Below are 22,083 nucleotides of genomic sequence, written 5' to 3' on the forward strand. Positions count from 1 at the left end.
TTTGGTGGTACTCTCAGGAGGAGGCAAGAGGAAAGTGGATCTTTTCAAGGCCAAACAGGTTCCCATAGGGAGTTCTAGGACACTCTGGGCTCTTTATTGAGATTCTCCCTCTCTCTTTCTCTCAAATGTATTTTATGTGTTCGTGTTTTGTCTCCAGGTAGATGCACCATGTGTGTGCCTAATACCTGTGGAAGCTAGAGGAGGGCATGAGATCCCCTGGAACTGGAGGTACAGATGGCTGTGAACCGTCACGTGTGTGCCGGGAATCAACCCAGGTCCTCTGAAAGAGCAGTTAGTGCTGTTAACCACTGAGCCATCTCTTCAGCCCTAAGCTCCTGTCTTAAAAGGGTCAAGAAAGGGGCTGGAAAGAGCTCAGCTACAGCGTAACCTGCTCTGCTGGAGGACCCAAGTTCAGTTTACAGGGTGCCTCTCGCCGTCTGTAACTCCAGTTCCGGGGGATGGAATCTCTTCTGGCCTCCACGGACACTGCACACATGTGGTGCACAGACATATGTGCAGACAAAATATCCATACACGTAATAGAGAAACTGAAAAACAAAAACTTCCTATAAAGTCCAGATAACTTCTAACAAGCGGGAGGGGGGTAGATCAGTAAATATGATTCTCCTTGTTACACCCTAATAAGGACCCTAATTATTTGAGGTGCCTGTAAATGTTTACCTAGCCCGGCTCCTTTCTAGGCTCCTTGTAGACTCTGACCTGCAGCTGTTACAGATGTGAGCAGATGTAAGCAGTAAGCCCTGTAGAGAAGGGTGAGCAGCCTGGCAGAGCAGAGCACTTCCTAGCAGACTGGCCTTGAGATTGCTCTTCCGTTGGGCTTTACTGGACACTATTACGTTTCTCTTGTATTTCCTGAGCCAAAGGCTGTGAGGGAATCAGGATTGCTGGTTTGCAGGATTTTGTGGGGGCTGAAGAGGCCAAGAGAATTCTGTGCAGCGTGGACCCTGGGAGGGAAGGAGGGAGGGAGACAGGCAGGCATCCTGGCTGTACATGGTGGCTCAAATACTAAGGGAAAAGCAGTTTTACTTTGTGCACGTGTGTGTGTGTGTGTGTGTGTGTACCGGTTCTTGAGTGCCACAGTGCAGTGTGTGGGGATCGTTTTGAGGCAGGGTCTCTTGTGTCTGTGGCTGTGGTGCATGGGCTCCCCGTGCACTGGGAGTCCTAGTGTTTCACGCGTGTAAGCCTGCACAGCACGTGCTTTTTACCTGCTGAGCCATCCCCGCCCCCGGTGGTGTGAATTCGTAACAGAAGCAGGTATGGTTCGTGCACGGGAGTGGCTGTCCTGTGAACCAGAAGTCTGCTCCCAATACCGGTGTCCTGCTGACCTTTGGACTTCCACTTTGGTAATTTTATAGCTGGCAGATAGCGCCAACCTTCCAGCTGGGTTTGCTACCGAAATATTGTCCGTTCTATGCCAGACCCTGGAAGAAAGAGGATCAAAATGCAACCCTTGCCCCTTAGAGCTGAGAGTAAGGGGCTCAGAGAGACAGAATTGTCCACAGTGAACTGTAATTAAAGAACAGATTGTATCAGATGAGTGTAGACAAAATGAAACTTAGCCAAGCCTTTGGGATCATCAAGAAAGACATTTGATTCAATGAAAAGATGGAAGAAGTTTGCTAAACAAAGAGTTACTTAAGGTAAGAACAGTGGGGTACAAGGGTGTGCACAGAGCTGGAGCTCCCACTCAGAGCTGGAGTTCCCCTTGTAAAAAGCAATGAGGCACCCAGGTACACTGGCACACCTCTGTAATCCCAGGGCTCAGGGAGGCAGAGGTAGATCTCTGAGTTTGAGACCAGCCAGGTCTACAAAGTGAGTCCAGGACAGCCAGGGCTACACAGGGAAACCCTGTCTCTTGAGAGAAAAAAAAAGAGCAACGAGGTTTCCAGGTTCTTTGGGGTCACCTTGTGAAGGCCTTACCTGTTTAAGACTTCAGTTCAGTATTCCAGGTTGGGTCCAAGTCCCTGTGTAGTTAAGAGTGACCTTGAACTTCTGACCTGCTTACTCCAGTTGGGGGGTGGAGGAGAGGACAGACCCAACTCCACCCAGTTTTATGTGGGGTTGAACCTAGGGCTTTATAGTGCTTGGCACACACTCTGTTATCTGAACTACCCTCCTAGCCCCCACTCACTGTTTACATTAATGTTTATTGATTAGATGTCAAAATCTTATCTTGCTTGATTCTCTATAGTCCTTTATAGTCAGCAGTAGCCATCTTTAATCATGTGTAAGTTTTTGTGTCTCCCACTTGTCATCACTAATGTTGTCCCTTTCTTCCTCCCCCCAAATTAATTTCTATTTTCCCTCAGAGCTCAGTTTGGGAACTACTTCAAGGAATTATCTTTAGCCCTGCTCCTGTCTTCCCACTTCTGAATTCACTCCGCCTCCATGCCCTTGGCCCCCAGTTATAACCACAGTCGTGCTGTTTGAGGGCTGGAGGCGTAGCTGGCATGGGATAAATATGTGCTCGAATAATGGGCTGAAGGCTACCCATTGAATTTAGCAATGAGTGCTCGCTTGGTGAGGCGGTTTCAGAAAGCTGATGGGTGGAAGGTGGATTGCAGTGGAGTGTGAAGTAACTGGGAAATAAGGAACTGGGTGCTGGGAGGTGTACACAGCTTTCTTTGTAGATGTGGGTGAGAGGGAGAAGCTGTTTTTTGTTAGGAAAGACTCTATTATCTAAATGACAATGGAAAGGAGTCCGTGCCAGGGGGTAGGAGCATGGCGATAACTGAAAGAATATGTCTTCATACATACAACAAGGGCAGGGAGCTAGAACACTGGGCCGTGTCGGACAGCCCAGCCTTTTTCCTGTAGACACCGGGAAGTGTGACCTGGACAGAGACAGCCTGGAGTATGGCTGAGCCAGCAGCTGTTGGGTAGTGGCCGCGTCTGGGGAGGCATGCGCTAGGGGGTCCCGGGGTCTCGCTGTAACACTGAGCAGGTGCCGGCCTAAGCCTTCGTGTGTATGTTGAGATGGAGAAAACAGGGCAGGCTCATGAGGGGTGGCAGTAAATGAAAGTCTTGATGCTCTGAGTTTTGGAAACAGCCAGATGGCAATCACTCAGAGCCACTGATCAGTCAATCACTGATCGGTAAGTGGGTAGTCAGGTCAGACTCTTTTGGAGGGGGAGGTTATGAAGTACAAACAAGAAAGACTATGTGGGCTGTGGGAGGTAGGAGGATCAGGAGTTCACGGTCACCTTCCATTACATAATATATTAGAGGGTAGCCTAAGCTGAAAAAAAAACAAAAAAACAAAAACAAAAACAAAACTAAAAAACCCCAGAAGTCTTGCTTCAAAAACAATGTGTGTGGCTTCAAAATAATGAGATTTGTTGGGGGACAAGGTGGACATTGAACTAACCCCTAGAGCTTTTCTGTTCTACAGGTTTATTTGTGTGCAGGGGCCCAAGGAGGATAGAGGAGGGTGTCTGAGGCCCGGGAGCTGGTGCTCCAGGTGGCTGTGAGCGACCTGATGTGAGTGCTGGGAAGCAGGCGTTTCACTAAGAAGATTCATTTGACTGTGGCTAGTCACGTACCTTCACATTTTAATGCCTGGAACCCATAGTGGGAGGACGGAACTACTCCCAAAAGTTACCCTCTGACCTTCAGACACATACTGTGACCCAGAAATGTCATCCCTCTGCCATTCACACGCACGCACACAGTGCATATTGTATATGTATACATATCTTACTTAAAGCCTTCTCATTGGAGCAGGAGTGTATTAGTCCTGGTCATGGGACACTTCCTAGCCTTCTTCCTCTCTGTCTCCCTGATTCACCGTCTTACTCAGTGCCTAACCTGGCCTAGGCCTAGTTTAAATGAGTAAAATAAAAACTTTTTACATTGTAGTTTTTGAAAAACGATAGTGTGCCTGGTGCTCACCTATGACCCCAACACTCAGGGAGGCAGAGGCAGGCAGATCTCTGTGAGTTGGAGGCCAGCCTGGCCTACAAAGCAAGTCCAGGACAGCCAGGGCTACACAGAGAAATCGTGTCTTGGGAAAAAAAAAAAAAAAGGTTCTGTCTAAAAAGTGAAGGGCTCGGGCTGGAGAGATGGCTCAGAGGTTAAGAGCACTGACTGTTCTTTCAAAGGTCCTGAGTTCAATTCCCAGCAACCACATGGTAGGTCAATAACCATCTACAGTGAGATATGGTCCCTCTCTTTCTGGTGTGCAGGCAGAACATTGTATAAATAATAAATAAATAGTTGTTTTGTTTTGTTTTTTTAAGGGAAGGGCTAGTAATATATCAGCAGTAGAGTGTTTCCTTATTGTGCACAAGGCCTTGGAGTCAACCCTGGGGCCACAAGAAAAGAAAGAAAAACAACTGATGGTCATTTTCATGCCGCAACACTGAGGTAGTAGCCGAGAGGAGCCAGTTTGAAATTCTGACAGCTCACTGAACTCCACTCTGGGGTACAGAGAAGACAGCCCATGCATCGGTTATCCACGATGCTGAGCAGTCTTGACGTCCCTGGAGCCTTGCTTTGTCCATTCACGGCCCCCAGCCTGTGGCAGTCTGGAATTACCCGGCGGACAAAGCTGTATACAGAGTGTACAAGGGAGGCTTGTAACAATCTTGCCCCTGTGTCTGGGGCTGAGTTAGGTACCACAGCTTGATTTCAGCTGCCTGTTTTTATTTCAAGAAGCTGGCATTTGAGCCATGCCAAGGGTACTGTGTTTTGATTGGGTTTCCTCTGTTTTGGAGGGTCACAAACTGGCCTGTATTGATCTTAACCCCAAAGCCCTGGAGCACCTTTCTCCACCCTTGGAAATCTTCCCCAGCTTTCACGGTGAGCCCAGGCTCAAGGCTTCTCTACTTTACTGCCCCTTATTTGAAGGAACAGTGTTAACATGGTGGAGTAGGAAAGGCCAGACCTCTTGTTTAAATATTCAGTGTCGCACATACACACACGCACACCCATACCCACAGTCCTCAATATTCCTTCTTTCATCCATCCATGAAAAAAGTGCAAGATTATTTGAGAAGGAAATGTGATTGGGTCTGGTAAAGCAGTAACACTTCTTGGCATATAGGAGACAGGAAACATTCATTAAATGTTTATTCTTCTGTAAGGAAACTGAGCTAGCTCCGCCTCTGAAGCAAAGTTGTCCTATGGGAGAGTGCTTCTTTCCCAATGGGCTTGCTCTCGAAGCAGCAAAGATGATGTAACCATCCTGCATCTTTGTGTGGAGAGGACCTGTCATGCCGTGTTGATTGAATGAATGAGGGAGCTCCTGGACTAGGTGCCAGGAAATGTGAGGCAGAGTAAGACAATAGCAGGTATAAGCCAGAATGGAGGGGATCTGGGTACTAGCTGGGGACAGTCATAGGAGAGAGGGACCCTTCTCACTTCTTCCACTAAGAACAAAGGCTAAAAACTCTAGAAAAGTGATGGGTTTCATTGTTTGTTAGTAGACTGAAATTTTCAGTTTGGGGTTTTTTGTTTTGTTTTGCTTTTCACATTCACTTGTGTGTGGAAGGGTGCAGGCCAGAGGACAACTTAAGGAAGTCAGCACTGCCTTACCACGTGAGCCACAGGGATCAAACTCGGGTCATGAGCTTGGTAGCAAGTTTCCCCAGTGAACCCTCTTGCCAGCCCTAGTTTAGCAGTATTGGTTGTTGAGACACAATCTTGCTGTGTGGCCCCTGGACTCTCAGTCCTGCTGCTTCTGCTGAAATTACAGGCTTGTGAAAAGGCTGGTTTTGCATTAACTGAAAAGAGGAGCTGGGGCAATGCCTGGTGTCACACGCCTCTAATCCCAGCACTCGGGAAGCAGATAGATCCCTGGAGTTTTAGACTAACCTGTTCTACCTGTTGAGTTCCAGGTCAGCCAAGGCTACACAGAGAAACCTTGTCTAGAAGGAAAGAGGGGGTGGGAGAGAGCAAGAAGCAATCAGGTATTTTAAATCATGTTCTCATGTATTGTGTGTGCATGCGTTAGGATCTTCTCCGGCTCTCAGGAGAGACCACCATGATGAGAAAGGGGCTCTGCCCACATGGGAGGGATGTGCAGCTCACTTATTTGTCTTCTAACAGGTGGTCATGGTGTCTTTTCCCCATTGGCTGGGGGCCAACTAGTTTCAAATGAATTACAGCAAAGGACAGCCGAGATGGAGCCGGCCACCCAGGTCATTTAAGTTCCGAGAACACAGAATAGTCACAGCGTACACCAGAATCTTACCAGTTGGGGGACTAAAACACTTTTTTACAAGGTGGGGCAGATAAAAAAAAAAAAAAGACTTGAATCCCTTACTGTAAAAGTTTTACAGTGTCAGGAGGCAGGGGCAGGCAGATAGATCTCTGCGAGTTCAAAACCAACCTGGCCTACAAAGCAAGTCCAGGACAGCTAGGGCTACACAGAGATAACCTGTCTCAAAAAAAACAAAAGAAAAAAAAAAAAGATGTACAGTGTTTGGCTGGCTGGTGGTTGTGCCCTCGGGGAGGTAGAAGCAGCCAGAACTGTGTGAGTTCCAGGCCAGCCTGGTCTTTGGAGTGACATCCAGGACAGCCAAGGTTACACAGTGAAACCCTGTCACACAAAAAAAAAAAAAACAAAAACAACAACAACGAAAGTTTTCAATGTTTGACACTAAAGACTAACATTCAATGTCTCACACACACTGAGCCTGTGTGTGACAGAGGACAACCAGCAGAAACAGTTTCTCCCTGCAGGACGCGGGCCCCAGGGTTCAGACTCGGGTCACCACTCTTGGTGGCAGTGCCTTCATCAGCCAAGCCCAATCAGAGCCTTTTTTTTTTTTTGTTAACAAAATAGGTTTTAATTTTATACTGACTTCTAAATTGATGCATTTATAGGTAAATTTACATTACTCAACTAAGAAGTTAGAACTTTTTTATTATTATTTACAGTTTATTCACTTTGAATCAGAGCCTTTTATTATTATTATTATTGAGATTACTTTTGAAGCAGCAGTTCCTTCCCTAGAGAGATGCTGGGCTGAGGATTGCCAAGTCTTTCTCAGAGATCTTTCGGAGGGGGATACTGAGTGAGAGCAGAGCCTAATCCCCTCAGCCTGTTCCGCTTGACTGAAACTGTGCTTGCTTCCTGTTGCTTAGAGACCCTGACCAGATTGGTTCTGTTTCAGGTGAAGAAGCCTGGCGGTGTCAGGGCTGCAGCAACTATGTGCCCCTGAGCCAGAGGCTGTACAGGACTGCCACCGAAGCCTGGCACAGCTCCTGCTTCCGGTAAGCGCCTCTCCTTTCTTTCCCATTGTACTGTGGCCCCTGCACTGTTTCCAGGTTCTGAAAAACACAGAAAACAAGCTTCTGGCTAAAGAATTTTAATCTTGGTGGGGCCTTAGGGGCAGGGAGAGGAATGTGTCGAGGAGGAACACCCCTGATGCCGGATTAAAGTGCACAAATGAGTCAAGTGCAGCTGGAAAAAGAGCTGGGGGGTGGGAGGAGCTATTCTAGACTTTCTCCAACACCCTCTCTTTAGGCCAGAAAGAGGACTTTCCCCACAACTGCACCACTGGTTAAGAAGGTGCCTTGTGGCATTCTAGGGGGCTGCCAGTGTCATCACGTCCCCACAGGACCCCCTGTGGTCCTCCTTTTTGTGACTGACTTTATTATCTTAGTATTGCTTCCAGATTATTTTGAGAAGCAGCTCAGTTTCCTTTTATTGTTTATTTGTTTGTTTTTCAGGACAGGGTTTCTCTGTGTAGCCCTGGCTGTCTTGGAACCCTCTCTGTAGACTCAGAGACCTGCCTGTCTCTGCCTCCACAGTGCTGGGATCAGAGGTGTGTACCACCACTGCCCAGCTGAGAAGCAGCTCGGTTTCTTAATAATTACAGTTTCAGGGCAGGTGAGAGGCACTTGCTGCTAAGCCTGGCTGAGCTCCGTCCTTGGGTCTTCACGGTTAGGAGAGAACCAACTCCAGGGGGTCGTCCTCTGACCTGCACATCCAGCCCATGGCTTGTGCACCTGTACATGGACACATGCACAGCAAACAAACAAACAAGCAGATGTTAAAAAAAAAAAAAAAAATTACAGGCTTTAAGGCCGCGTTGGTTCCTGCTTCCTGGGGCGCAGTTGTCAGGAAACGGGACGTTCACAGGGACCCCCAGTGTGCAGTGCGTGGTAGCGTGCACTTCGCCCTGTCTTTTTTTCAGGGCAGGGGCTCGTCTTTGCATACAGCAGAGTCATTCCGAATCGGCGGAGTGAGGGGTGAGCATGTGTTACCCCATCCTGGGCTCATTTCCTGAGAACGAGATAGATGCAGACAGGTAGACAGTGGCCATTTCTGTGGACTCTGCCTCCCACACAGCGCTCCCTGCACGTGTCAGATAATTTAGTTGGGTTGAAACACTTGCCTCTCTCCACCCTCCAAGTTCAAGGTCGGGGTTAGCCTGCGGAAATGTGGCTGCTGAAAGCTGGAGAGGGACCAGTTTTCCATCCTTTTAGCTCCAACTCAGACTTTTTTTTTTTTTGGTGGTACTGGTTGCCTTGTATTCTCCTCCCTCTGCTCCTGGGGAAGTAGATTCTGCTTTTTCTGTGCTGTTTTATATAGAAGCAGTGATTATCAGAGCCTGAAGGGACCTGAAGCCAGCCTGGCCTTGGCATCTGACACATGCAGTCAGATTTGTTCCTGTGTACATTCCTATTATAGTCATACCATTATTTTCTGTTCAGGTCAGCAGAGCAGGGTATGACATGCTAGCCCTTGTGATTTCTTTCTTTTTTTTGGGGGGGGGTGCGGGGCGTGGTGGTTTGAGACAGGGTTTCTCTGTGTAGCCCTGACTGTCCTGCAACTCACTTTGTAGACCAGGCTGGCGTATGTGTCACCATACCTGGCTGGTCCTTGTTGCTTCTGATGGGTACAGAGGCTGCCTGTTAGAGCTGGGGCCTTCACACAGGATTAGAAGATTTGGGCTGTGGATGACAAGATCTGTCCTTCAATCTGAGGTCTCTAACCCTTTGCAATTTCCATCAGATGTTTGCTTGTGAGGCTGTGAGGAGAAATATATGGGCGGGTGGCATGCCTGTCATTCCAGCTCTCAGATAACCAAAGTGGGGGATTCTGAGTTTGAGGTAAGCCTGGGCTACATAGCAATACCCTGCCTAAAAAAAAAAAAAAAAAAGTAAATCATGTCAGCATGCAGACGATGGCATAAGGGTGCAAACTATAGGGTGAGGTCCAGTTCTCAGTCAGAACCTTTCAAGGTATTATGTTGTCTTTGTTGTCTTAGGTGACTTCCCCGCCCTTTAAGAAATGAGGTGAGAATGTTACTCACCTCTCAGGTTTGTTGGGAGTGATCAATGAAATGTGATCGCAAGTACTCAGCCGATGGTTTGCCCATAAAGAGCATCTTAATGACTCGTGGCTGTCCGTTTTCTGTCATGTGATGAGCGTGCTTCTATACAGGCCTTCAGTACACTCACTTCTGTGGTTGCACATTCGTTGGTGCTCTGTCACAGAGTCTCTGGAGGGCATCTCTGAACTACCGAGGTGCAGTTAAATCAAAGACCATGCCTGAGAGGGGCCTGGGGAGGTGGAATGTCGGTACCTGCTGATAGAGCTTTGCTTTGGAGATAGACCTGCGATGGCCTCTCCTGAAGGAGAGCATCCCTCGCCTCACAAACTCTCTCATGGTAGAAATGGGATGGCATGGCAGACCATGCACATTTGCCTTGAGGAAGGTTGCTGTCTTTTGGATCCAATTTTACTTTTGCCCAAGTCGGAGAGAGGTCTTTGGGGCTGGGAAGGGCTGTTTGTTTGACCTCCGGGGCAACCTGAGCTAAGGGGAGTGTGGGGCAAAGCGGCCTGAATAGTCTTTTACAGTCATTTCAAGGGCCTTCCCGAAGTTCTGGTGGAGTTTAGAGTTTCTGGTACAGGCCGGCTGGAGGCAGGACCTTCCCTTTGTGCTGTTCAGAGAAATTCATTCTTCACGACTTCCTTCCAGCCCTGCTCTTCCCAGCCGAGCTACAGTTAAAGAAAAGGAAGCAGATGTCTCCCCCTGGCACCTTTGTTTTCACTGGGCGAGGCTGGATTTTGAATGAACGGTTTGCTGGCATTCGGTCCCGACTCCACCCCTCCCCTTCTTAACTGTGTTCTCCCCTGATCTAAACTGACATCTGTAGTTCCACCTCTGAGAACCTTCCCCTAGGTTCTCAGGTGCGTGGGACATATTGAGACCGGAACCTGGGCCTGTTTGGTGAAGTTCGGCTGCCCGGTCTCCTGGAGGTAGCTCAGGGCGTAGGACACTTGGCTTCTGATCTACCAGACACATGGCTGACCGGCCCTTGTTCCTTTTCCCCTCCTGGCCTGCTTTTCTTTGCACAGTGCCGCTGAGTTTAGATCTGGAGCTGTTCTCTGAAGCTCCTGGCCCGGGGACCTCCTGGGGCCAGGACAGCACATGTTGTTTGCAGCTGAAGTTAGCGTGTGGAACTATGACTGGTGTGACCCAGCTAGCCCACCTGCCTGTCTTTTCCCCTCCCTGTCTTTTCAAGAGAGTCTCATATCCCTGGCTAGCCTTGAACTTGTGTATGTAGCTGAGGATGACGCTGGTCCTCTTGGCCCCCACCTGAGCCCTGGCACTACAGCTATGTACCACCGTGCCTGGATTGTGCTGTTTGTGTTTGTGTGAACCAGGGTTCCCTGTGTGCTATAACCATTCTACCAGCTGAGCTGCATCTCTAGCCCTTTTTAAATTTGCGAGGCAGAGTTTTGCAGTGTCACCCAGGCTGGCCTCAAAATTCTTTCTGTCTCAGTATCCTTAGCTTTGGGATTACAGGCTTGCATAGCATACCCACCCAGCCTCTGGGTCATTTTATTGTTTTTGCACTGTTGGGGACTGAACCCGTGGCCTCACATACTGGGCAAGGTGTTCTACCACTGTGCTACAACTCTGTTCCTTTTAGAATTTTATCTTGAGACCGAGTTGTCCAGGCTGGTCTGTGAACTTCTCAGGCTGGCCTCAAGTTTGAGATCCCCCACCCCCACCCCGTCTAAGCCCTCTGGAGCAGCTGCTTATTGGGATGCCTCACCACAGCCTGACTCTCAGGTGTCTGCTGCTTCACCCTCGTCAGGCAGTCAGCCTTTTAAGCAGGGTCCGAGGAGAAGGTGAAGCTGTCCGTGTCAGTCTCTCACGGCCCTGAACTGCACTGCTGCCGTTGGGCCTGGTTCCTAGCTTCATTAATGAAGGATATCCACCGCTCCTCGGACCCTGGAAACTGGGTGGTCCCAATCAGGGTGACAAGCCCAGATGGGACTGTAGCTTGTAAGAAGCGTTTGTTTGATGATGGGAGAGGGCTAATGCCAAGGGAAGACCGTGGTCGTCTCATCCGGCAGTGTGCTGTTTCTCCACAGTGTGTGAGCCGAGAAAGGTAGGTGCAGAAACGGCATGCGGAGAGTCAGAATCCGTAGTGTAACGGCCGACTGGCGACAGGTGCTTTGTGAAATGTCAAGCCACATTAATTGCCCCCGCCTAGATGTGTTATCACAAGTTAACACTCCATGCCGCACTGTCCCTAGCATTTTGCCAGCATTCTCTTATTTAATCTAGAAGATAACTCAGTGAATGAGTTACCTGTGTTACCTACTTTAAAAACAGACAGCTCAGCCAGGAGTGTTCATATGCAATTCCAACACTTGAGAGGCTGCCTGGGAGACTGTGAGCTTGAGGCTAGCCTAGACTACACAGTAAGACCCTGTCTCAAAGGCAAAAGCCAGAGCCAAGGCAGGTGTGGTGCCTTTTGCCTGTGATCTGAGCGCTGAGGCAGTTAGGATCCTGAATTCATGGCTACCAACTGAGACTGTCTCTAAATAAACAAATGCACAGATGTAAATAACAAGAAAGCCAGAGAAGGAGAGTTGCCTGCTACCGTTGTGGAGACAGCAAGGCGCCTGCCAGGGATCTGAACCAGACGCCTGCTGCCGTGAGGTTGGCGCTCCCGACGGGCATGTCACTTAATTTCTGCTTCTGTAATGTGAGCTACACACGTGGAGTGTCAGATAACCTTGAAGTCTTCTCGCCCTCCGCAGTGCGCCCTCCGCAGTGCGAGAGCTACGTCAACTCTGCCTCCCGGCTCCTGGAGGCAGGCTGTGGAGCTACTCCGCCCTCTGCTGGTCACTGGCCCAGGCTTTGACTGCCTCTCAGGAAAGAGATTTCTTTATCTAGTTTGTCTCTGAGGAAACCACAAACAGGCAGGTCACTGGAGCTGGGCGCTGGCTGGGGCTTGCCTGACAGAAAGGAAGGGAGGACAGACACCTGGGCCTTCCTCTTCCCTCTTGAGACTCAGGAATGTGACGGCATGTGACCATCGGCCTCACCGCTCTTTGTGAAGGCAGCCATGAAGAGGTGGAGAGGGACAGGGTTGACATTTGGGAAGCATTGTTCTAAGAGTTTTGCTTATCTGATTCAACCCTCACGATCACTTCTTTACACTAAAACAGAAAGGCCTGGAAGGAAAGCTGTCTGTGTTCACATAGCTGACTCTGTGTGTATGTGTGTGTGGGGGGGGACATATGTGCATTTCTAGCTCAGGACCTCATTCATACTAACCACGTGCTACATATCCACATACTACTAAACTATACACCTCAGTTAATTCTTTAGACAAGCCTCTTTTTAAAAAGATTTACTTATTTATTATGTATACAGTGTTCTGTCTGCATGTACACTTGCACAGCAGAAGAGGACACCAGATCTCATATATGCTTGTGTCACCCTGTGGTTGCTGGGAATTGAACCCAGGATCTCTGGAAGAGAAGCCAGTGCTCTTAACCTCTGAGCCATCTCTCCAGCCCTAGACAAGCCTCTCATAATGCTCAGATTAGCCTAAAACTTTTTTTTTTTTAAGGGTCTTACTATGTGGCCCTGGCTGGCTTGAAATTCACTATGTGTAGACCAGGTTAGCCTTGAACCCACAGACTGGTCTTCCTCTGCCACCAGAGTGCTGGGATCAAAGGCATACAGCATACTCAGCAGATCTGGAGCTTTCTAGTAGCGAAGGATGGCTAAATGTCTCATCTTCCTGCCTCCACCATACCCCTTTGTAGCTCACAGCTGACATTTCATTTAGGTCTCTCTGCTTCCCAAAGGGACTGTTTTCCGGCTGGGATTCCCAGAAGTCAGCTGTATTAGGGCCATTTGTACCTATGGTCTAGCTCCTTAGTCCCCATGAGCCTTGTCTCTTCATGGTGAGGTCTGAGGAAGTAGCCTGCCCCAGGCACAGCAGTTCAGTCCTGTAGCCCAGTACTCTGGAGGCAGAGGCAGGAGAGTCTGAGAATGTGAGGCCAGTCTGGGTTACATTAAAAGAAAATTTTCAAGTTACCATTGTGTGGAATGATTGTGAAAATCAAGGGGGTAATGGATAAGACAGCAGTCTGGGCTGTGCCTGTAATCCTGGCATTCAGGAGACAGAAGCCAGCCTGATCTACATATTAAGTTCCAATCCAGGCAGGGCTACATAATGAGAGCCATTTCCAAAAATAGAAATAATGAAAAGCATTCTGAGCCAGGTGTGGTGGCGCAGGCCTTTAATCCCAGCATTTGGGAGGCAGAGGCAGGCAGATTTCTGAGCCTGGCCTGGTCTACAAATCTAGTCCAGGACAGCCAAGGCTACACAGAAAAACCCGGTTCAAAAGACCAAGGTGGCGGGGGGGGGGGGGATTGTGAAAATTCCAGAATGGTATAATGTGGAGGTGAGCAGCACCTGATGGTGGCTCATGCTTCTTTTGTGTCAGTGTTTAATCCTATAGTGCTGTATTCAAGGGCAGAGATTAGGCTCTGGTGGGGATGCAAAGGTAACAGACTAGCCCAGTTCTCTAACTGACTCAGCAAGCCAGAAGCAGCAGAACCGTGGGCCTTCCTGATGACGGCCTGCAGTCTGACTTCCCTTCATTCCGGCTCTGGTGATAGGTGCTCTTAGTGACACAGCTGAGGACAGTTGGTCCACAGGCCGCTCTTCAGCCTTCATCTTGTGACGACCTAAACGGCTCTGTAGGCACAGGCCACGTCTTCCCAGTCCCGACTGCAAACTCTCCCACACCTGAGTGCCGGTATGATTACCAGTGGAAAATTCCACACGTGTGCATGACTTCATGTGACAGGTACACTAAAAGCATTTCGTAAAATTACCTTTAGGCTGCGTGTAGAAGGGTGGCATGAAGCACAAACACGCCGTGTTTAGACTTGACTCGTGTCTATAAGATTATATTAATATTCCAAAAATTGAAAAACTATGCAACAGTTCTGATCCTAGGCTTTTTGGGTACGGGTTACTCAGTCACTGGTGCTAGGGGAGGAGGCGGGTGATACAGTAATAGTATTGGTAGAGAAAAGGTGAATCGGTGTGCCTGGAAAACTGAGAAAAGCGAGTCCGATTGGTGTCCAGCTGGATGGACTTAGATGCGGCCTCCCTTACCAGCCACCTGACCTGAAGCTGCTGAAGCTTCTCTGCAGAGCTTCCTGGTTTATACCCAGAGGCTGGTCTCCAGCGGGGATTGCTCTGCAGGTCATATATGCAAAGTTCCTCTCACAGTGAATAGCCTAGCTAGAAGTTAACAGCTGTCAGCCTTTCTTGTGGGCGTCTGTCATTTTTTTTTTTTGGGGGGGGGGGTTTAGGCTGGCTTAGACCTAGCTGCATAGTCCAGGCCGTCCACAACCTCACGCACAGTCCTCAGCTTCCTGGTACTGGGCCTGTCAGCCTACATCACACCCAACTTTGTCACTTTGGCTTTTTGGCTTCTTGGCTTCAGGAGACATTCCATGTGCTCCTGTTCTTCCCCCAGCCTCTCTGGTAATTGCAGGTTCGTTTTTTTTTCCCCCAGGCCTGTGGTGAGTCTCTGGGAGAATTCCTTTCCCTGAGCAGCCTCAGGGACACTGACTTCCTCCTGCCCCAGCCTCCACTGGGTTCTAATCCAGCATATCCTTCTAGATAACTGATGCGTCAGGTCTGTTGGTCTTGTGTTTTCAGATGGAATCTCACGGTGTTGCCCAGCCTTTTTCAAACTCTTGGTTCAAACAGTCATTGTGCCTCACAGGCAAACACGCCGTGGCCCCTGTGAAATGTCGTTCAGATGTCTTCCAGACACACTAGACTTAGCTGGGGTTTACTATAGGCCCCCTTAAATTGGCTTCTCACCCACTTTAACCTATTACATCGAATACAGATACTATCCTCCATCATCAGCCTACGTCGCAAATGGAGAGTCCTTGATACCTCTTCTCATTTTTCATTATCTAGCCTGTCAGTCTTTTTGTCTGTTTTTGTTTGTTTTAGGTTTAGTAGGGTTTTGTTGTTGGGGTTCTTTTTGTGCTTTTGTTTTGTTTTGTTTATGTGTATTGATATGGGCTCAGGAATAGCCACATACTGACCACTCAAACACCAGCCTCAGATTGAGGGAAGTTTATTGAACGCTGAACAAAAACTGACTGATCAGGATGACAGTCTCGGCTCAAGAGCCAGACTGTGGCACCAATTTGTTTCTAAGGCAGGTTTGTCTTTGTTTTTATATGAAAAAAAAAAAAAAAATTGTAACCAGGTGTGTGGGGGTGAGGGGGTCATCATTACATCATTTTGACTAGCCAAACATAATTGATTTTGTTCAAAGTGTGTTGTATCTAGATAGCTAGACAAAGCATTTTAAGCTGATTGGTTGGGATATAGGCTTGGGGACTTTCCAGTTCCCCACTATTCTGGGAGAAAGGAACATAGCAGGATGTTGCAGTCTTACCTCTAATAGAACATGCATTTACCTCTAACTAAAGCAGAACATGCATTTATCATCTATTGTCTTATTCCAAACAGCAAGTATTGAACTATTAAATTATACCCTGGTCTCATAGGGCCTTTGAACTTAAACTTAATTTCACTTTATGATCAAAATGGAGACTTGGAGGCAAAATGGCTTCTGATATGCTAAAGGCAGAAACAGGTGTTAACAGGGGGGCTGCTCTAATGCAAGTTTTGGTTTCTTTATAAACTCAGCTATGTTATGTAAATATGCTTTTGTTTTAATCCCAAGTGTGGGATGTTAGTTGGGCTATAGTCTGCCCACAGCTGTAATTGTCTTGGGCAGGGTGTGTTCTTTGCCGGCTGGTACCAGCCTTCCATGTTCTGCATGGAGAGAGGCGTGGTCTAAGGCTCAGAGAATAAATATGAGAACCTAGAAAGAAAAGGTGTGGCATTCCATGGTGGCATGTGGCATGCGGTAGTTTGGAGAGACCAGAGATGAGAGGGACAGTGTGGCAGTTCAGAGCAGACAGAGAGAGAGAGAGAGAGAGAGAGAGAGAAATACTTCAGGCACAGCCGTGTGGAGGGGACTGCTGGCTGTGTCTGTGGTTGATAGAGATTGCTATAGAGCCCTAAAATAATCCATTGACCCTAAACAGCCTGGAGAAGTAGAGGGATCTAGGCCCTCTCTCCCCACTAACTTTCTCTCTCCTAAATAAGGTTGGAAGGTTGGAAAGGAGGTTGAGGCCTAAACACCCTAAATAAAGTAAAGTTTTAAAAAAGGGTGCCACAAGCTACAGTTATGCTAAGAACTAAAGTAGGTCTTGGCGGAGGGGGCCCTAGAGTTTAAGCAGGTTCAGCAGATTACAACAGTATGTGTGCTTGTACGAGTGTATGTACCGTGTGTGGGGATGCCCTCAGAGGCCAGAAGGTGCTGGATCCCTTGGAGTTGGAGTTGAAAGTGCTTGTGAGACACCTGATGAGGCGCTGTGTCCTCTGGAAAAGCTGGAGATGCTCTCCGATCATCTCAAACCCGAGCCTCTCAGTTTTCTCCCTAGCTTTCTCTCTGCCTGTTCCAAGCTGCCATCATCTCCCTCCTGCACAGCTCTCAGTCCCCCTCCACTATCCTACCTTCTAAGCCACAGATTCTCTACAGAGCAGCTGGGGTGTGTACCGCAGGAATCAGCTGAGGGGGAGAGATGCCTCAGCCCTTAAGACTGCTCTTGCACACAACCTGAGTTTGACTTCCAGCATCCATGTCAAGATGTTCCCGACTGCCTACAACTCCAGTCCCAGGGAGTCCAACATCTGTGCCTTCCTCAGGTACCTTATTCAAATGCATACCCACACACACATAAGTAAAAGTAAAATATCTGGCTGGGGCTCACGCTCTTCTTAATCCTAGCACTTGGAAGGCAGGGAAAGTGAATTTTTGTGAGTTTGAGACCAGCCTGGTATACAGATTGAGTTCGAAGAGAGCCAGGGTTACAGAGAAATCCTGTCTTGGGGGAAAAAAAAAAGTAAAAATAAATCTTTTAAAAAAAATTGTGGGGCCTGGAGAGATGGCTCAGAGGTTAAGAGCACTATCTGTTCTTTCAGAGGTCCCGAGTTCAATTGCTGGCACCCACATGGTGGCTCACAACCATCTATACTGGGATCTGATGCCCTCTTCTGGCATGCAGGTGTACATGCAGATAGAGCACTCCTATACAAAAAATAAATTAATAAATCTTTAAAAAATAAAATTCTGGGAACTGGAGAGGTGGCTGGGAGGTTAACACTTGCAGAGGATCTGAGTTCAGTTCCCAGCACGCACATGACAACTCAATCTAAAACTCCAGTTCTAGGGGATCCAACACCCTCTGCTGGCACTGCACGCCCAATACATACATATTCATTCAGGTTCAACTCTCACAATAATAATAAACACAATAATAATAAACACAAATTTTAAAAAGTGGGGCAGAGGATGCAGCTCAGTGGTGGAGTGTTTGCCTAGCACGCGGGAGCCTCCAGGTTAATCCCAGTGCTGAAAATAAAATCTGCTCATATCACTCTCTGCCCTCTCCCCCAGTGGCCTATGTCCAGAGCCTCCTGCTCTCTGCTTGAGTCTCACCCTCTTCCCTGCGTTCCCTGCTAACAAGGTTTGTGTTGTCTGTGCCCTGGGCCTGGAATGCCAGATCCTCCTCCTTTTGCCTGATTGGTCTCTACAGTAGTTCAAATCTTTCCCTGGATGGCTCAGAGACATCGGGATCCCTCACCCCTGATCAGTTCCCCATCTGAGACTTCCTCTGCAGTTTCCCCTGTAGTTTTAGGTTTATTTGTGCAATTATCATTATGATACACTGCCCCCCCCCATGACGTCTCACAGTAGGAAACTTCAGGGACTCTCAGGCTTTTTGTCCCTCATTGTGTCACCCCAGACAGACACATCATTGGCATAGGAAACAGAAATTGTTGAAAGAATTACCAGAGGTGTGATGTAAGTGTGGCCTCTCCTACACTTCCGCTTTCCAATATCCTTCCCTCAGCAGCTGCGGTGGCCAAATTTCCTGTAAATGACAGGGAAGAGTTGGAAAATTGTCTGTAAGGTCAGGTAGGAAGATAAACCTTTGTCTTCAAAGGAACTGTCCTACAGTGGGGAGAAGTGACGAGGCCCAGGGGCCTGCTCCCCAGCCTTGAGTGCAATTCTCTGTAAGTACAGCCCAGACAGGAACAAGCCCCAGGTACCCAGGGGCCTCTGGGTACCTAGAAAGAAAGGCAGCAGAGGAAGAATGAGTTCAGCTGCCCTAGCTCACACTAATTCTGAACCGTTCTAGAATCTGAAACCTCAGTTCCAATGGTAAGTTATTCTGTTGTTTCTTTTCTGCCATTTTACCTTTACCTTTGGGCTAGGGATTGGGGTAGGGGAGCATACATAGCTCAGTGGTGAATGTGCCCCTCACAAGCACGAGGCCCTGAGGTTAGTCCTTAGCACTGCAAGAATAAAACAATTTATTTGTGAAGTGCAGCACTAGCTGAAGGTGCTCTGAAACATAGAAAAAATGGAATACTTGTACGATGCGTACTTTTACTTGCACTGTAGCTGGTTTGCACTGGGGATGGTGAATACATGGCAGTTCTAAGACGTTGAAAATGGCGTCTGTAGGAGTGTATGTGAGAGCAGCAGTGTGGAGTAAAGGCCGGTAGCTCCAATAGCAATCAGTCGCGTGCAGATCCTGATTCTGCCATTGATTGGCTGTGCACTGAAGGCACTTGTTTTCTTACCTGCTTATCTCTATGTTCTGCGCTCAGACTTCAATTATTAATTCATTATAACCAGAGACTGTCACTTGTGCCCTACCTCCTAGTGTTACAGTGATGGATGCACAGGGGAAATTGTGTGTGGCACTGGAAATGGGCCTTGCACATTGCTCTAGTTTGCTTTCTATTGCTGTAACAAACATCACGACCATTACTGCTTGGGCAGTAAAGGGTTTATGTCAGCTCACACTTTCACAACACAGTCCATCAGGAGGGCAGTCAGGGCCAGCACCTGGATGCAGGAACCAAAGCAAAGAGCCTAGAGGAATGCCCGCTTACAGGCTTGCTCTCCATGGCTTGCTCAGCCTGCTTTCTTATGGAACCCAGAACCACCTGCCCGGAGGCGGCACTGCCCACAGTGAGCCAGTCTGGTGAAAGTCAGATCAGTTGAGGCTCCCTCTTCTTGGGAGACACCAGCCTGGGTCAAGTTGACAATAAATAAAATAAACCAACTAGCCGTCACATGAGTGTTAGTCATCCTCGGCTACATGGTGAGTTTGAGGCCAATCTGAGGGCTGCCGTGGCTTGTATCCTACAACCCTGACTTGGGCAACAAGGCAGTGACGAAAAGCTGGGGTCTGGTAGACTGGGCTCTCCCATAGAGAAGCACCCAGAAGCTCAGCATGTTTATTATATAGAGTTGGACAGAGAGGAGCTAATGTTACAGACAGCTGAACAAGGGGGCAGGGTGATATACAGCTGAACCAGAAGGCAGGGTTAGCTGATCTCAATAGGGGCAGTTTCTGTGGGAGCAGTCTCTAGGCCACAGACATCCAGGAGAGAAAGCGATGGTGAACATTTTCCACACACCCTGTCAACACTTACACTTAGGACAGAGGGCTGCATTGCTGTCACTCTGAGTCTCATTGAGGGGATGGGGGACCTTGAATGGCTGACTCATGTCAACAACACATACCCACTCAGGACATCACACACTTGGAGCTTCCCTCACTGATCTTCCTGCCTCAGCATCCCAAATGGTGGAGCTCTCAGTGCGAGCACCACGATGCCCAACATAGGTCTGGAAGTCCCACACACTGCGCAGGGATTTGGGCACACTGATTTCAGTTGTCAGTCTAGGGTAGACAGTGGTGTTGATGAACCATCAAAGCATGTCTGCACCTCTCCGGCGAGCATTTCTAGACTTTAGGGACAAAACTCGGGCTCAGATTAAGCTCATTCACAAGATGCCAGGCATAGACAGGGCTGTGGGTGGTTAGCTAGTCCACACTCCTGACTACCATTGCTTCTGGCATTGACCTAATAGGTGTGGAATTGTTTTCTTACCTTAATCCTTTTATCAGAGAAGAAACTGAAGCGTCAAGAGGTTTAAAGGCTTGACTGAGATCACACAGTAAACCATTGTTAACCAGGGAGGGATCTCAGGTCTTTTAAGGGCCCTGCTGGCATCGCCTCAGAGATTTGTTGGTATGGCAAAAGGATTTCTTCCTCTCAGTGCAATCAGGAGAAGAATGTCTGTGTGAATAAAGCATTTGACACTGAGTGCCAGACATTTTTTTTGCTGCTGTTTCCTGAACTTTTTGTTGTTGTTTTTAAGTAGAGGTAGGAGATCAGTGGTTAAGCTCATTTGTGGCTCTTACAGAAGATCTGGGTTTGGTTCCCAGCACCCACAACTGCCTATAACTCCAGTTCTGGGGGTTATAGCTAAACATGTGTGTGGCTGTTTTGCCTGCATGCATGTCTGCATCTAGTGCCTGCAGAGGCCAGAAGAAGGCATTAAATCTCCTGGGACTAGAGTCACAGATGATTGTGTGCTGGGAATGAAAGCCAGGTGCAGTGCAAGAGCGGCAAGTGATCTTAACTACTCTCCAGCCCTGTTGCTGTGGTGGTTTTGTTTTCAGTACTGGGTGTCCAAGACCCCATGGGTGTTAGGCTAGCATTCTGCCACTAAGCTCCATCACACTAAAATCCATCCTGAATTTCATAGAGATGTGGCCTCAGGACAATGGCATTGTCTGCTGGTGGTGAACAGCGGTTGGCAAACAAACTCAGTGTGAATGGAGCACAGCTGGGTGTAGGCTTGTAGGAAGCCAGCGTCTGAAGGTGAACGTTCTTCTTGGTGTTTCAGACTTTGTGTCCTCTGTTTGCTTAAGCGCTTCTGAGAAACGACCCTTCCTTGCCTGTGCGAGTCTTTAAAAGCCCAGTTGCCGGGGCTGGTCTGCAGTGATCTAGCCCTCTTCACCCCCACCTCCTCTGTGGTCGCTGCTTACGTGGGGGCTGCACTGTAGCTAATGGATCTGTTCAGGGTTATGCTGGTCCTGCAGGCCAGCCTTGGCCTGGCAATCAGCCTGCTACGGTCAGCTGATAAGGCATGTCCTCTGGAGGAACCCCACCCCACGCCCATCCCCACCAATCAGAGGGGACTTTTTTTCACCCTCGCCATCTTCCTCATACTGGAGTGACAGCCCTGTTGGTATTTGTTTGCACACCCAGCTGCAGTCTTCAAGCATAGTTTTCCAAGGGCGGAACCACAGCTAATCTCCCTCTGTGCCCCATGGTGTAGCAAACAGCCTAGACTGCAGCAGTCTCCGGGCCTTTGCTAGGGGGATGGTGCATTTGTTGAATGATGTTTTAGGGAATGTGAATAAAGTCCTTCCCACATACACCCTCATCATCTCCACTGCAGTATTCCCCGAGACAAGAGCTTTTCTTCTGAGATGGACAGTGGACAGTGGAATAATAGCTCTGTCTATAGGTGGTAGTGGTACTCGCCTTTAACCCCAGCACTCTGGTGGTAGAGGCAGACTGATCTCTGAGTTCAAAGACAGCCAGAGCTACACAGAAAGGCCCTGTCTTGAACACACAAACACACAAACACAAACAGAAAATACCTCTGTCTATGATGTGTTAATGAACCATCAGAGCCCCAGTGTGTGCCTTTTGTTGCTATAGCAGTCCACTGTGCTGTTTTGCTGTCTTTCTCCCCCACCAAAGGCCAGCACAGCCCTTCTCTCTGTGGCTAGTGCTAGAGGGGTGATAACAAAGTCTTTCTTTGGGGAGGAGGGGGTCAGGGATTTGAGACAGGGT

General features: G+C 48.4%; 1 protein-coding gene across 1 annotated transcript in view; it reads left to right on the plus strand.

Moving 5' to 3' along the window:
• Limk2 (LIM domain kinase 2) overlaps positions 1-22,083 on the plus strand; it is a 70,077-nt gene that overhangs the window by 8,314 nt on the left and 39,680 nt on the right. The window contains exon 2 of the mRNA XM_055624010.1: positions 7,140-7,239. Coding sequence (XP_055479985.1) covers positions 7,140-7,239 — 100 coding nt within the window. The remainder of the gene's footprint in view (positions 1-7,139; positions 7,240-22,083) is intronic.

Source organism: Psammomys obesus, unplaced genomic scaffold (genome assembly GCF_907164565.1).
Source record: "Psammomys obesus unplaced genomic scaffold, mPsaObe1.curated_primary_1811, whole genome shotgun sequence".
In the NCBI taxonomy this organism is placed as follows: domain Eukaryota; kingdom Metazoa; phylum Chordata; class Mammalia; order Rodentia; family Muridae; genus Psammomys; species Psammomys obesus.